Below are 17,216 nucleotides of genomic sequence, written 5' to 3'. Positions count from 1 at the left end.
GCTTTGTTAGCTTCCTCTCTCTTCTGCATTCCTTGGGTCTCACTACTGCAGTTTTCTATTCCCCATACTGTAATTCAGCTTCTATAGCCCCTCTTATTCAATATTCCCTTCTCTTTTCTTTCTTCAGATGATCAAATTAGTTTAATGCATCCCAAAGGCCCAACAGAAGCTCTAAAAAAAATGAAGGGAAAGTTTTAACTTGTCATTGCTCTGCTAGGCTTTAAGAATGAGATTTTTTTAAACAAAGTGAATTCTCATAGAGAAAAATATGCAAATATTGTATTTGAGGTTTCAGTCTGTACAGAGAAGCTTCTAACACACTTCCAGAAGCTTTGGAAAAGGGGTCAGGAAAGAGAATGTGTGGATTTGAAAGAAACCATTATTGAAAGCCCCCATGCCTGGAATAAAGGAGACCTGGGTTCTAGACTTTATAGCCAGTGTTCTGTTAGTGATTTGGCTGCTTTCAGCTTCACTGTTAAACAAAGAGGCTAAACCAGGTGAGTCTTAGATTCCTTCCTCCAGGGCTACTCAACAGTATCACTGCTAGAATCAAGGGCTGACTGTTCTGTTGGGGGTGGTGAGGATGGCCATTGCTGTGTATTGTAGAGTGTTTTACCCACAACCTAACCTATGGTCACCTTATACTCCTAGCGTGGCCCCCTTTATCCCCTCACCAAAATTTCTCTAGACATTGTCAAATATCCTCTGAGGGTCAAAATCCCTACTCGGCTGTTGAAAATGAGTGCTTTAGAGCTAAAAGCCATGATGATGCCCTTATTTCCAGGTGGCAACCTCATCTTTTTTCCCACATTTTTGTTTTTTTATCAATTAGCCCAATATTTTGAATATTTTAAGTGCCGTATTTACATTATGCATTTTCCAGATTCTGGTTTTTCCAAATTAGCACTGTAGAAATCCGTTTGCATGCAAACCTCACAGAGAGAGGTTAAAAGCCAGGGGTGAAGTAGATCACTGATTATAAAATATGTGGCAAAGGCTCCCCGCTGAACTTTAGACCAGATCTTGTTTACACTAATGTAATTGTGAAGTGACCTGTCAAGAACAATTGAGGGTAACTGTACCCTGGCTCTTGTTTTTACAGTAGAATGTCTCCAAAAGGAAAATATAAGCAATTGATATAAATGTGTGTAAGAGCTTAAACTATAAAGTATGTGCATTACTCCTTCTATTAAGTGGAACCTAGCAATATAGTTGTAGTTATTTCTTCCGTCAGAAAAATGTCTTGTTTGCAACTTAAAAAATGCTATCCCACTTTATATTATAGTAACTCATGTTTTTGTAGATTTAGCTTAACATATGAGCTTCCCATATGTGTGCCATCTGGTTGGTGTTGCCCTACTGTGTGTTGATTTCTGAGTGGTGATTAAAATCTATGGAACCTCAAATAAGCAGGAAGTTAGCAATATTAGGGCTCTACACACAAGATAAAGGCACTCCCCTTCATTGCCCTCTCTCCTATAGCTCCAGGAAAGCACAGTAGTTATCTGAAAGTAAACATTTTACATGGAGGAAGCTCAACTCTAATAATTGACAATGTTTTTCCTGTGTTTGGTAATGTTTGTCATGGGACTATTCTAAATCCACTGGAGTGAGTGTGCTTGTTTGTTTGTTTGGATTTTAAGACAGGTTCTTGTTGTGTGTAGCCTTCCAAGTGCTAAGATCACAAGCACATATCATTGTTTTGAAAAAAATCTAAGATTTCTTTTTTCCTTGAGGGAGATGATGAATTCCTCCACATTGATTCCAGATTTTAAAAAATGAGTATTAAAAAATCAGAGAGGATTTGCTTTAATTCCCAGTAGTACAATGTATGATGTGCACTTCTAGCTATACCTGACATGTACAATATTTTTTCTTAAGATCATCTTTTAATCCATAAATGTACATCCTTCACACTGATGATTTTCAAACCTTCTTCTTGTTTTCATTGTGTCTAACTCTTTATTTAAATATTTATTTGTTATTTTATGTATATGTATGCCTGCATTGAGCTTACATGCGTCACATGCACGTAGGAGCTAGCTGGGGTCAGAAGGGGTTGACAAATGCCATGGAACTAGACTTGTCAGCAGTTGCTAGCCACCATGTTGGCGCTGGGAATTAAACCCAGGTCCTCTCCTGCCAGTTTTGACTAACGCTTTTGTTCAACATGCCAAGCAGCCTCTAACTTAGTCACATGTGCCACCAATGATCTCTCTGCACTGTCATTTCTAGTCTTAATTGCTTACAAAGATTACAGCTTACCAATAACCATTCAGTTCATTCAATGGGGAGGGTATTCTCTCTCTCTCTTAAAATTTATTTTTTTAATTTCATAAATACAATGAAATATGACCATATTGGAGGAGATTGCTCTCACTCTGATAATTCATTTTAGATTGGTGTGTTTTAATTTAATTTTGATCCATCTTAATAAATAGATTTTTGTTAAACAGACTCATCCTCACTAATATTCTGGGGCAACCTGAAAAATATTTTTGATGTTTTCAAGTAAATTTTCAGAAGGCATTTATTTAATAATTTTAGGTGAATTCATATATAGGTGCACATACATGCACATACAGAGAGAGTTTAAATTATCAAGAAGATTTATAGTATAGCAATGACTAGAATTTGAAAGAGCTTTGAAAAGGCAGGGGAGACATTTCATGAGTAGCTAGAGGAAATCTGATTAGGAAGGGCTGAGAAATCATCCTTTTTCATGTCTACTCAGCTAATGGATCCTAGAAATTAAACCAGGGATTTCGATGTCCTGAGGCATTCTGCATGCTGACACCCTTGGTGCTGTACACCTTCGCAATTACAGATAACTGCTTGTCACCTGTCCCTCCACACAAATCAGCTCACCAAGTCGCACCCGGAGAACACACCAGACAAAACACTAGACTTCTAGTTTTTGTAGGAATTAAGGGGCCACCATCAAATACATGTGAGTAGCAATAAGGAAACAAGAAAGAGATACTCGTGATTCTGGAAGAGGGTGGCTTTAGATATGGGATAGGAAATGCAATGGAACAAAGTCAGAGGGAGAATCCTGGAGGAAGCAAGGGCACAGCAGGGAAAGGTGGGAGAGATTGGCCAATATGAAGATACTGTATAGAAACAGGATATTCTGTAAGCTAGTTGGTGTCCCACCATTCTATCTCATTCATTGAAAAGCTTGAAATGTCTTGTGTTAGAGAGATGGCTCAGTAGTTGAAGGCACTGGTTGCTCTTCCAGAAGACCTGAGTTTAATTCTCAGTCCCCATGTGATGGTTCACAACCATCTGTAACTCCAGTTCCAGGGGCTCCAGTACATTTTCTGACCTCCTCCAGCACCAGCCACACATCATGTGGTACACACACAAACACACACACACACACACACACACACACACACACACACACACGTACACAAAATCAGGCAAAACACCCTCATACACAAAACACAGATACTTCTCTCTCTCTCTCTCTCTCTCTCTCTCTCTATATATATATATATATATATATATATATATATATATATATGTTGTTGGAAAAACAAGAAAATTCAAGCTATCCAAATTACTCCTTGCTGGATTCCCTACATATAGTTTGGACAGGTATTTAACAGATGTTCAAACTGTTGTATGTATAACTAATGACATCCTCACCAAGATAAGAATGGATTGCTTATGGAATAACTCTTATTTTATTAATATTCTATGAGCATTGATTTCCTGCTATAAACAGATACAGTTCTCTGTCTCTATAAAGATCATTGGCCCGTGTTTCATAGTTCTTCCTTTGAAATGTCTCCCAATTCAAGAAACTGCTATGATCAAACTGCCATCCGGCATCTTTGTAGACTTATTGCCAGATTTCCTTTTGAATATATCCTTGAGGAACATACACGGGTATACAACGCTCAAGGTGTATGTATGGCCTAACTGGAAATTCCAGTCACAGTCTATGCCCTACCCCTGCCCTCCACCCTATCCACACCCCACACCCCACACCCCCACCTCTGTCCCATTCCTACACGGAGTCCAGCTAGTGATTTCTGCCAGCATGATGGACCTTGGTGGCTTGACCTTATACAGTTGTTATTTATGTAGCAAGCATCTGCTTTAAAGGAGAAAAATCTCAAATAATACACACACACACACAAAACAAGAAATTGTATCAGAGGCTAGGCTTACTTTATCAATAATGTTTATTTCTATGTCTTCTAAGATGCGGGAGATCGTGTTTTGTACATTGTCCAGGACATAAAATTCTCACAGAAGCTCTTATATCTCTTTTTGTAGATTATTTATAGGTTAAAAGAACGGTTTCAGCTTTCCTTGAGACAAGATAAAGAGAAAAACCAGGAGATCCACCTATCACCCATTGCGTTACAGCCAGCACAGTCAGAGGCCAAGACAGGCCACAGCATGGTCCAGCCTGAGCAGGCGCCAAAGGTGCTGAACGTTGTCGTGGACCCTCAAGGCCAATGTGCTCCTGAGATTAGAAGCACCACCTCCACCTCCGTCTGCCCTTCTCCCTTCAAAATGAAACCCATAGGACTTCAGGAGAGGTAAGAGCTTCGAGAGGCCACCTTCATGCTATCTTTGTTTTACGTTGTTCTGAAAAGTCTCCTTCCACTACAAAGGGTGAAACTGGAAATGACTGACCATGGAGTAAAATCAATCACCACCAAATAGGCACCAAGAAGTAGGTTTCTTGTCACCCAGTGGAGTCTCTGTGCTTGGGAAAACCTACTTCAGGAACATCTGAAGCATTTGTAGACCCAAAGCAAGTCCATCTTCAATAGTGCAGTGGGTCCTACCACCACTTATTAAGTACTTATCAAGGTCCACTAACCAAAGAGAGTTATCTTATTTATGTATTATCAAACATGCCATAAAGGGGTTGGTGATAAAGGTAAGAGGGTTTCCTACAGATGCCCATGTTGTTTGTAGTCATGTAGAAGGAGGCTGTGCTACAAGAAGAAGAGAAATCTGAAATTCTTTTAATGTATTGCCAGTGGATGATATGACAAGAGAGAAATTTGTTGTGGTTAGCTCTAAAGGCCCTGAACAAACAAACAGCTGATACCACTCTAGAGGGGAAGAGAGTAGTCAGATCATTTCTCCTATCTCCTTCCCACAAAGGCTGCCACCTTCCTGACAGTTCCACCCTGGCCCCCAAGTGACATTCTTGCACTTGGGTATAGCTAAATGACATTCTCAGATTTGGTCTGGAAATGAACATGAGACAGACCTTTCCCCTTGAGGGTAACTTGGTATTGGGAGAACTGGGATCCTGACCCACAGACCTGTTATTCGTTTTACCTTCACTTCCTTCTACACTAGGAAAGGATAAGGTAGGATTCTCAGCCTGTTTCCAGTCTCAGGAAGCTTCAAAGGGAAGCCTTGAGGCAGAGATCTGAATGCCAAGTGCAGAGTAGCAGGAAGGGTCTGCCTGATTATAGACAATAAGGGGAAGGTACACTCAAGAAGATTTACAGATAGTAATAAACAGTTTTAAGAATCAGGCTAATTTTAATTGTTACTATGCACTACTAATTTGAAGTAAGGCCGGTGTAATATTGTCGGTGAGAAGAGTCATTGTGGCAGCATCCTGTCCTTGAACACCACCTCCTTAGCATGTTTGAAATTCAAGGAACATAAGGTTAAAGATCCACGTATTCGTTTAATTAAAGTGCATGTTTGAGGAAGGAGGATATTCAAGTGGTAACTTATTTATCCTTTTGATCTACATGGAAATGCTAATTTAAAATAAAAAAACTAGGCCTAATCAGTATTAAATGGTTTCCATGTCCCCTGCATCCCTTATTCCTAATGCCTTCCCTTCTCATAGCAAGAGAAATCTGTTTTCGCCAAGAGTCTTCAAGTTCTACCTGACTTAGTAACTTCATCAATTTTTCTCCTCTCTTCTCAGCTAAACTTCCTCCCCTAATATAAACTATCCATTTACTTTAAAAGTTAGTTTTCTTTTATATCAAAGATCTTGCCTTCTCTTAGGTCATTGCTTCTCTAACTCTTGTCTTTCCTTCCTTATCCTAAAGGAATAACATGTTCCCTGCCTCATCAGTTTTCAGCCTCTCTCCTCTTTGTCTTTCATGGTCTTTGAATCAGTTGATGCTCAATGGTCTAACTACTTAATATAAAACACATGCTTCATTTTTCTTCCTATTTAGCACCAAGGGCTGCCCATTTCTTAGTGTCTCTACTCTGGTCTACTAGACATTATTTGAGCTGACTCTTAGTGACCACTTTTGTTTTCCATTCATGCCTTTATCCAAGCCCACCTCAGAGTTTCATTCCATATCTACCTTTCCCTGCTTCCTGTGTTATGTAACTACAACCATTTCTCACACTGCTTCTTATTCTTATAGAGACCTTGACACATGCACTTCTCCAGGGATACTACTTAAATGCAAAAAAAGATACTCAGAGCTGGGTGGTAGTGGCACACACCTTTAATCCCAGCACTTGAGAGGCAGAGACAGGCAAATCTATGTGAGTTCAAGACCAGCCTGGTCTACAGTGTGTGTGCCAGAATTGGTTCCAAAGATATGCAGAGAAACCCTGTCTGGAAACAAACAAAAAAAAAAAGAAAAAAAGATGCTCAGAAACAGAAATCAAAGCTTTCAAGTCATTTTTCTTTGTGTATTCTGAATCCTAGGAACCTGATAATATCCCCAATTGTCCTACTTCTTTCCCTCTCACAATGTACCCAAGCATTGTGAAGATCTGCCACCTAGGAACATCTTCCCAACCCCATCACCCTGAGAGCTCAAGATTTCCCATTTCTCTTAATCAGCGTCACATTGACCCTCTGCCTCAGGTTCTCTTCCTCCAAACCATCCCCAGACATCTCAAGCAGTAGTGTTCTGCAATACACTTGAATGTCTTACTTTTTAAATTCCTCAGTATTTCCACACTTGTTTTTGGAAGAATTGGTCATTCTTCTGTATGGAATATGACACCTTCTCCAGCCTCACTATTGCCAGCCTCTGTCAAACTTTATTTCCTGCTAAGCACCCACGCACATCCATCCTGCTACTGTGGTATTTCTCCAGGCACCATCCCAAAATCTTTAAAGTCCATGAAATAGTACTTGCCTCTTCTCTCCTTCTCTTTCCTATTTGCTGTTAGAAAATACCACCACTGCAGTAAGAATGAATCTGTGTCTACAAGTCAAGGAAATGAAAAACAGAGTTCTATTTCTGTGTGACCCATACTAAAGTTTTGTTGTAACTCTCTTGATCTCAGCCCCTTTCTGGTTGACTCAACATCAAGCCTCTCCCCCACTCCTTGCTTGGGAATTTCATCTAGATGTTGAAGGGACCTTCTCAATATAAAATGTGAGAGTCCCACCTGCCTTGATGCTATCCATCCAAACTGCTGTTTGCTAAAATGGCCCTTACATCCTGTATCCTCAGAAGTTCACTCATGACTGTTGCTGCCAACTCATTTCTTCTTTCTGTTCATACAAGCCCCTCTGTTTCTGATAGTGACGTCTTCTCATCCCCTCCCTCCCCTCTCTGAACTTTATCCAACACACTCTGAGATACCACAATATAGTCTCACTGCTAGCTTCTATACAGGAAACTCTATGCCAAGATGCCACTCCTACAGCACCAGCCACTTTTTCTCGTGGTTCTGGGAAGGATCACGGGCCCCCTGCTGAAGATGTCAGGGCGCAGCCATGAAAGGCAGCGTCTTGCCAGTGTTTGTGCTCACAAGTCATTACAACTAACGCTTCTCCCCCCCCCCCCTCAGTCCATGGACTCTCTTTCTGGCTTTCTGGATAAAACTCTCTACTCGTATTTCTTTCATATTTCACTCAACCTGGTATCCACACATTCAGATGTGTTCTTGTACTGAGCACCTGAGCTTTGGAACTCAAAAGATAGGACCCATATTTCTTTGCCTTCTGTTTTCACATTTCTTCCTATAAACAATAAAACACCAAACAGCTTGACAGCACGAAGACAAGGAAGGTCCAAAGGTGAGGGATGGATTGGGAAAGGGGGAAGAAGCTTCACCTGTCACTTCCTCTGGAGTGACTCAGGGTCATTCCTCACAATGACTGTATGACTCACCTATGGAGCTCAACACTAACCTGGGAACTTCTCTTCTGCATTAATCCCAAAACTTATGTGCCCAGAATTCTTATAGGACTCTTGAATGTATTGTCAGTTTTAGTTTAGAGACCTTTAATAGCCAGTAGAGTCTGAACTTCTGGAGGACATATAATTAATATATATGGTTGCCTTATCTTTTATATATAGAATATAATTTCTAGCAGAGTCTCCTAGAAATCAATGGGTTTCATGAGCAATTCTCAGGTCAACGCCCAGCAAACACTTTGCTTATCCTGTCAGCCCTTCCTTCCCTCCTTCTTCTTCTATTTTCACTCCCATCTTCCTTCCATAAGCCTCTGCCAGCATAGCATATAACTTTAAGAGTGATAAATACAAAGCCTATATTGTGCATTATGCAGCCAAAAACAAGGTTTCTGTAATTTCATCTTCAATCTTTAAAATTTTATGCTCATGTATTCTAATTGTGCCATTTAAAAATCCTCATGTTGTTATTTCCAGATCTTGATCCTGATGTAAAGTAATTATATTTTGTTTATTACATAAAAGCCTGGCTATAGAGCTATGAGATCATAAGGGTTGCCTTATTAATCAACTATAATGCTATATAAATCTCTCATCAATAATATAATTTGAGTTAAAATGTAAATAAAATAAGATAGAGACTAAATGTGCATGCTTATATAAATATGAAGATATATTGAAAAATTTTAAATCTATACAATGTGGGGGTTGCTTTTTTCTCTAGTCCCAATTACCCACCCCCAAATCCTATTGATCCTTGGTTCTATAACTTTCTCTTTATTGATATACTCCTCACCCTGGGCCTGGCTTTCATTACTTCATCTTTGAACTGAATCTTCTGTTTATAAAAATCCCATTAAAATTAATATACTTTATGTATCATATATACACTATTTTATTTCATTCCTTCTGTCTGTATCTCTGTCTTTCCCTTTTAAATTCATATTGTATTCTCTTTAGACCTACCATCCTAAAACAATATCTGCTACTACTTACTGTCTTACTGTGAAAAAAATCTCCCAATCACCTATAGAACAAGACATCCTTGCTGAGCCTGAGAAATCCTAGACCATCTAATTCAAATTTGTCTCTCCAAATTTGTTCACTGCTGGCCCCAAAATATACTATCCTATCCAGTCTCCTCCCATTCCTGTCTTCTTCCATGCCCTGTGTTTCTGCTGGCATTTGAGTCTTCATTTCTTGCTTTTCCTCTCCATCATCTCCAGTCTCCACAGCACAATATAGAACTTGCCTACTCCTCTAGGCCATGGAGCCTACGCATACCCACAGGGATTTGTAACCACAGAGAACTCACATAGGGACCACTGCCTAGGAATGATTTTTACTTAAGAAATCATTCAGAAAAAGACTGGCCTTTGTTCTGGAGTGATGGACTCTGCCCCATAGCCAGACTGTAAGGATCTTAAGCACTTACTATGGCTCTGGGTACCCAGTGTCCCCATGTAGTCCCAGTACATAGTAGACACTCAGAAAAATTGTAGAGTTAATTATCTCCCCTTTGCATCTGGAAAGTTCACTCTTCTAAGGAAATTGCCCTAAGAACAGGTAGACTAATGATATAGTACACATCCAAGTCTCTGTCATTTATGACATAAGTAACTTAACAGATTAAATCTTCTGTGGTATAGCTTCCCCCATTTACAAAACAATACCTGTTCTACCTTACCTTCAAAGGACACTGTAAAATTAACAACATGTGTGTGTGATAGAGATAGAGAGAGTGAGAGAAGCAGAGAGACAGAGACAGAGACAGACAGACAGAGAAAGAGAGAGAGAGAGAGAGAGAGAGAGAGAGAGAGAGAGAGATGGCATGGTGACTTTGAGAAGGAAAAAGGAAATCTGAATTGCTTTGTTTTTAGCCTATGAGGAAGGCAGAGAAGCAGAGTGGGAACCAGGACAAGCAAAGGAGGATAGGCTCATACCCCCACCCTGACCACACATGGAGCTCTGGGTCACCCATGGACACTTCTCTCACGTTCAGGGAAATGAATGAGGCATCCATTCCCTCATACCAGCCCACCATCCGCTGTAGGATGCCTGGGAACATAATTTCCTAGTCACCCACTGTCATATGAGGGTGATTCTCCAGAAAGTGACAACCGGGTATCTTTAACAACCAGTGTCACTGCAGCAGCAGGAAGATAAGAGCAGTAGTCAAGCAGACATGGTCTGCAGGGGACGCCAGCAGCATCGCTGTGTTTGCCAATGGTTGCCCCATTCTTCATAGCACAGTTAAGTTCATACTCCAGATTTCTTTGATCTTTCCAGGTCATTACATATGTTCTGCATGGTCTCCTTCGAATAAACACCATTTGTTTTATCGGACTGTATGCGCCATTGAACACAATCTGTCAACCTGACTCATTTGCCTCCAGCTGACAATATAAAGGACCCTAGCACACCACAGAGCTAGCACAACGCCGACCCAAACACACAGAGAACAAAAGCCCACAGGCTCTTTATACAGTATCTCATTTCATCCTTGCAGAAGAGGAAACTAGTGCTTTGTGTGCTTAGGTTATTGGCAAAGTAATTTATAATAAGTTTCCGGGCCGTGATGTAATTGAAGAGCAAGCATCATGTCTCCAGGAAAGCACTGAGGAGAAGGCAAGCTTAACCCTATATCCACGGAAAGTAAATTAGAAACTCTATAGTGGGAAAACGGGAGCATTTCGTATTGCCACACTGTTATTTCTCTCATCAAATTTCCCACTAAGTTTTCAGAGTCTTTCTTCAGATACTTATATGAAGAAAGTGCAACTCTGTGAAGCAGACTCAAACCGCTCAAGGTAGGGAGCCACTGCATGCCTGGAAGCTTCCAACCTGTCCCGGATTTCCTGTCTTATCTGGTCTTTCTCACTCTAGAGAACAAATGCTCATCTGATGTGAAGGACAGATGGTGAGGACTCTGAGTACTGTAGAGAAGCTGCAGTTAGAGGTGATTTGAGGCGACGATAAAGGAAACTCAAGTCCAGAACTCGAGCAGGGCAGGGCAGGGCTCCGCTTTGTCCAGACTGTCTAGGCTTGTGTGCTGTGTACAGAGGGGTGAGGAGGACACCAGGGAATGTATGTTTGTGCCCCTCCATCCAGCAGCTGTCATTGCTGTTGGAATAGGCAAATACTGGCAACTGACCAACGTGCAAGACATTGGCCTGCCCCAGGTCAGCCACTCTTAATGTAGTACCTCATAAGAGCTTCCCAGCATCCCCTGAGGCATAGTAATATGCCCTTGCCCTGTCTTGCAAGTGAGCTGAGACCTAGAGAGACTGGGTCGCATGCATAGCATCACAAAGCAATAAAAATAGACTAGAAATTTGCCTCTAGAGATTCTGACTACAAAGCTGCCGCTTATCCTGCTTCCTCCTAGATGACACAGGTGACGAAGATACCTGAACTTTTGGTAGCTTTACATATCATGATGTTATAAAGGTTATTTTAAGGTGATACACAGAAGTGTGGGGAGCATTGGGACCACATAGAAACTCTCATTAACAAGCCATTTTCCACTTTATTTGTACGATACACACAATGTGTGAGTGTGGGCTCTGAAAGTTTAGGAAACAATTTTTAAGAGCGCTGCTGTGTTCCCTAGTAACATGTTTTAAAAAACTATGGGGACTTACTAAGAAAATAGTGATAAAGATGCTGAGATTTTGTGTCCAGGAAAATCACGAACAAAATGTAATTGTATTCACAAGAAACAGCAGTGGCAGCAGACACAAACGCAGGAGAATGGACAAGGAGCCAAGGTTATAGGTGCAGGTGGTTAGAGAAGTAGAGGTATATTTAGGAGAAGAGGCTGGGGAACGAACCCAGTGCCTCATAGCCTCATACATGTCTTAGCTGCATACCCAGCCCAAACACATGTTTTATACAAATTAACAAGCAAGAAGTTTTTTTATAGCCGTGTCCATCACGTATTGGCAAGCATGGTCTTCTCTTAACACAATGTCTGAAGCGCTTGAGCCTTTGTGGCTGGGTGACCCACCAGTTTGGGACTTGACTCTATCAGATATCACTATGACTACTCCCTTTCTCATGTAACCTTCCCTTTCCTCACCGGTGACACCCTGAAACCGTGGTGAGCACTATTCCTGCTTGTATTTCTACCGGTCCACCCAGTATACAGGCTGCCTTGTGAGACTGATAAGAAAGGACTTCCCACCCTTCCCCCACACCTGAGCTCTGCAGCCTGATCCTGAACCTGAACGCTGAGTCTTGGGATGAGTCTCATGGGTCCATTTCATGGATGGATCCATGATCCACTATGAAGGGGCCAAATCCCATCACCCTGGAAACTCTCTGGCAATTCAGTATATGATCAATTTTTTTAGAGAGAGAATTATGCGTGATTCCTACACGCTGCATAAGGCTGGCATTTCTTCAAGAGTTTCTTTCATTTTAACCATGTATGCCTATGGGAGGTGGCACATTTGGATGTGTGTGTACATGTCCTAGGAAGCCAGAGGTACTGGGTGCCATAGAGCTACAGCTACAGGCAACAGAAGCCACCCAAGTTGGGAGCTGAACTCTGGTCCCCTGAAAGAACAGTACATGTCTGAACCACTGAGACACCTCTCCAGCCCAAGGCGGGCATTCTAGAATGTTCTTGTCACCCTGACCCTGAAGAACAAACACCACAATGGTATCACTTTTGAGGCTCCTGCTCACTGATCGCTTTACTCACAACCCACTAAGAGCTTTGCTTTGGGGAGTGTTCTGGGAAAGGAGCCTCCTGTCTTCGCTAGGGGACCATACTCCAGATCTCCATGTCCAGCTTGACAGAATTAAGAGAAACAGCCTGTTTTGTAAGATTCATTTTAATCAGGGAAGGCACAGACAATTCCCAGGGAAAGCCTGCCTTCCTATTTTGAGAGACCATCTCCGAGTCTTAGATACTGTGTCAGGTTTTGCCTTGCAAGGTCTCTCTCGCCCAAGGTGCTGTTTGAAATGTGTCACACAGTTGAGAAGGCAATTGTGTGCCTCTCACAAACTGCCTGAATATTGTTCTTCTTTGGAAGGAGGCACCATCATGATATCATTAGATTTCTTAGGGTTTGGGTACATGACCTTTGGTTAACAGTCCCTGAAAAATGACAAATTGCCAAAGGCAGGTAGAGTGATCAAAATTAAGTTAGTTTTAAAAGGAATGGTTTTTTTTCCTATGACTCTATTACAAATTAAAGTGCTGCTCCCATTTAGCAAGGCTTCATAATCCTGGGGGAGAGGGGGGCAGGGAGACGGCTGGGGTTCCTAACACTGTTTAGGGAGTACAGTGTGGGCTGTGTTCTCAGATCAGTTTATTGTTGGCTAATGCCAAACTCAGCTACTCATCTCACTGCAGACTAGGGAAACAGTGCCCTCTAGTGGAAAACAGCAAATGTGCCACCTAATCATGCATAAGAGAAAACTTTTTTAATTTTACTTTTTACTTATTTTTTTCTATTATCGAAAATAGATTTTCCCATACAAGATATCATGATTATGGTTTTCCTTCCCTCTGCCCCTCCCAGTTTCTCCCCACCTTCTCTCCTATCCAGGTCCATTCCCTTTCTGCCTCTTGCAAAGGAGCTGTAGGATAATAATTAATTAATTAAAAAGAAAAAGAAAGGAAGGAAGGAAGAGAAAGAAAAAAATGAAAGATCCCTGGCCTGACATTATGAGAGAGGGAACCATAAAAGATCTCCTTGAATTCATTTTGTGTTGACCATCTTTTGTTGGGCGTGAGGCCTACCGGTAAAAGTGACTTGTTTCCTCAGCAAGAGGAAGAAAACTAACCTTATGTGTTTGGGTCCTGCTGTGTTCAGCAGAACTTCTTTCCCTGGTGTCCTCCATTCCCTCTGGTTCTTACACTCTTCCTGTCTCCTCTTCCACAGGGTCACCTGAGCCCACAGGGGAGGGATTAGATGGAGACATTCCATTTAGATCTGAGTGTTCCAAGGTCTCTCACTCTCTGTATAGTGTCTGTCTGTGTTCACCCAATTCTAAAGCAAGAGATCTTTATTGTCTTGATCTGGTGATGGTGGCTTTTTCTACTATGAAGGTTCTGTGGAAGAGTCTAAATCAACTCCTTCAAACTGACTTTTAGAGTACACCCCTTCACCTCTAGAAATATCCTATTACCCACTCCATCCTCGGTAAGCTACTGAGGGGCATAGTGATAGACCTAGTTGCTAGTCCAGCCAAGCTGCAGAAAGGAGTTTTCTGTGCTAATTCATTTCTGGTAAAGGGAATTTGCTTTTGGGTAAATTGGTAAGAATTAAAAAGTATGTACACTTTAAGGCACTGAGCATATACAAGGGAAGGGAGGCAGATCTAAGGTTTTTAGTTTGGATTTTCTTGGAGGCAGGGTGTTAGAATTTTGTTGTTGTTTATTGGTTGTTTTGTTTGTTTTAGTTGGTTGGTTTTTTGTTTGTTTTTTGGTTTGGGCAAACTCAACTTAGGAGATTGGTTAATAGATATTTGGAAGCATGTACACAGAGATATGTTCAGAGTCATGACTCCCCCTGTCATGAATGTAAAACCTTTGAGAGCAGTGAAGGAGTGAAGATATCTTTGCTAAATATTATTTAAGAACGGGTGGCCTCAAGTTTTCTAGTTTAAGTGTGTTCTTCTGTGTGACCTGTAGGTGGCAGACGGAAACAACTGTACTCCTAGAATTGAAAAGAAGGCCTTTGGCCACAGTGTTCCCAAGATTGGTTTCACACAGCACCTAGAACAGTGATTCCCAACCTTCCTAATGCTGTGACACTCCAATACAGTTCCTCATGGAGTGGTGACTCCCAACCATAATATTATTTCTGTTGTCACTTCATAACTATAGTTTTGCTATTGTTATGAATCATATGTAAGTGTGTTTTGGAGACAGAGGTTTGTCACAGGGGTCAGGACCCACAGGTTGAGAATCACTGATTCTAGAGTGATATCAGCAGTGTGTGGGGAGTGCTGCCTCTAGAAACCCTTCACACACTGTGTCAGCACCAGCCTCTCTGGAATGACCGTGTTTTATTTGTGGGGCCACACAGTACGTTCATAGCCTCCAGGTGGCTGTTTGCACATAAAACCAAATCGTATTGCCGTGAGAAGAGCTTCAAAATACTAACAATGAATCCAATAATGACGACATGGCTTAAATGTGACTTTATTTTTCATGTATTTTTTCAAAGTCATTACTCCTCACAAAACACTGAGCTGCATGATGTATTAAACTAGATGGTGAGCTTCCTAGGGGCAAAGGTCCTTCTGTCCACGGTTTGGTCACGGCCGTGCACTTTCCTAGTCTTTCGTTGCCTGACACACACTGGGCCTCCCTGAATACATCACCTTTCCCCACTCTCCCTTGCCGCTGCTGCTGCTTGGTGCGGCAGGTATGGCGGCAGTATGGAAGCAGGTGGCTTTATTTTAGAACTCAGAGCTTTGCCAGGTGTGTGTCACACTCCTATAACCTCAGAAGGTGGAAGGCAGAGGCAGGAGGATCAGGAGTTCAAGGCCAATCTTAGCCTCCACGGTGAGTTGCAGGCCAGCTGGGCTGTAACAGACCTTGCCTCAAACAAAACAAAACAAAACAACAGCAAAGGCCTGGTTGTTTCTTGGAAATGGAGCACTGGAGAGTTGAGATGGCCTGTAGACCAGCCATTCCCAAGCCTATTCTAACACAGCAGCTTGGGGAAACTTTGTAAATTTTCTGCATATTCTAGACAGAATCTTAAAGCCCAAATGGAATTTATAGAAAAATATTAGAGGATCTGACCCAGATACTTAGCCTCAGTAGATCGAGAGGAATATCTGGGAAGAAGGGGGGGGGATCGATTTCATGTAGACATCTCTATGCAGTCTGCCCTCCGGGATCAGGGCTCACACGTGTGTGGATTCAACCAGATACAAATAGACATCTGTGAAGGAAGAAATAATTGCATCTATGCCAAACATGCACAGACATTTTTCCTGCCCCCTCCCATAAACATTTCAACAAGTTCCACGGCATTGACATCTCACTAGGTGTCATAAATAAATGAACCATGATGAAAGTGGTAAATCAGCAGTACTGAGAAGAGGAAATATCAACCACCACAGCCAGAGTGCAGAGTGCTGCATTAGTTACGTCAGTCAACCCTAGAACAGTCTGAAGAACCACAGCTGCCACGCACTTGGTGTCATAAATAATTGAACCTTTTTCACTAAAGGTACTTGGTTTTCTGACAGTTTGGGCATCTACTTGGAGCCCTGGAACGAATTCCTTGTGGAGACTAAGGGATGATGATACATCTGGGTACATAGACACACAGAATATTTAAACATACATCAAAGCCAATATTTAAATGCACACTTGTTTAAATGCCTGTATGTATACATTGGGACCACTATACTTTTATAGTTTTTCTGTATTTAAACAATTTCTTTGGGAACTGTGGTCTCAGTGATCCTGGCTCAAGTCACAGAAAGTGTCCTATATCTATGCAGTGGTGACAGAGCCCTGGTGTTTAGGCAGTAGTGGAGACACTACCATCAGCATAGCTCTGAACTCAGACAACTCAGACGTTGCCATCCTCAAATCTTTTAAGTAATTTTTGCAGATCTGACTGATCTATGCCCCACAGTACCTCAGGAGTCCTTATCTACACTGTTGCTCTAAGTTCCCATAACCAGTTCTATCACTAAAATTATTATGAGTTCAGGATGCTGACTGTTTACAGACAAAGAGCTAAGACAAAGATGTTAACTGGCTTGTTTACAGAGACCCCTAAGGCGCCTGTGGGAACGGGCTGTTGGCATGTGTTATTTAACAGCAGATGAAACATTCACTGTGGAATACATCTTGCTCTAATCCAATGGCCTGCAACTCGGCTTCCAGGGGCCATAGAGGAAAGTGGGCTGCTGAGGCTTGGGGTCTCGCACCATTGCTGTGAGCTCGCACAGGATCTGCTAGTTAGCATATCAATTTTTCTTTCCTTTTGTAACTGAGAAGTCCCGGCTTTAAAAAGAGTTTAGAAGCCAATGCATCCACAGTTGGGTTAATCCAGATGGACTCCAACAAGAATGAACACCGTTCATAGTACAGTAGGGGCAGTTGACGGT

At 41.7% G+C, this 17,216-nt stretch overlaps 1 protein-coding gene across 5 annotated transcripts in view; it reads left to right on the top strand.

Annotated features, from left to right (window-relative positions):
- The window catches only part of Ptprr (protein tyrosine phosphatase receptor type R), a 211,154-nt gene that overhangs the window by 134,257 nt on the left and 59,681 nt on the right, over positions 1-17,216 (top strand). For all 5 annotated transcript variants that reach the window (XM_040754844.1, XM_040754843.1, XM_040754845.1 and 2 more), the window contains one exon: positions 4,291-4,559. In XM_040754844.1, the coding sequence (XP_040610778.1) occupies positions 4,291-4,559 (269 nt within the window). The remainder of the gene's footprint in view (positions 1-4,290; positions 4,560-17,216) is intronic.

This window comes from Mesocricetus auratus, unplaced genomic scaffold, assembly GCF_017639785.1.
Source record: "Mesocricetus auratus isolate SY011 unplaced genomic scaffold, BCM_Maur_2.0 Super-Scaffold_100011, whole genome shotgun sequence".
NCBI classification, from domain to species: domain Eukaryota; kingdom Metazoa; phylum Chordata; class Mammalia; order Rodentia; family Cricetidae; genus Mesocricetus; species Mesocricetus auratus.
This window is presented reverse-complemented; position numbering and strand designations above follow the sequence as displayed.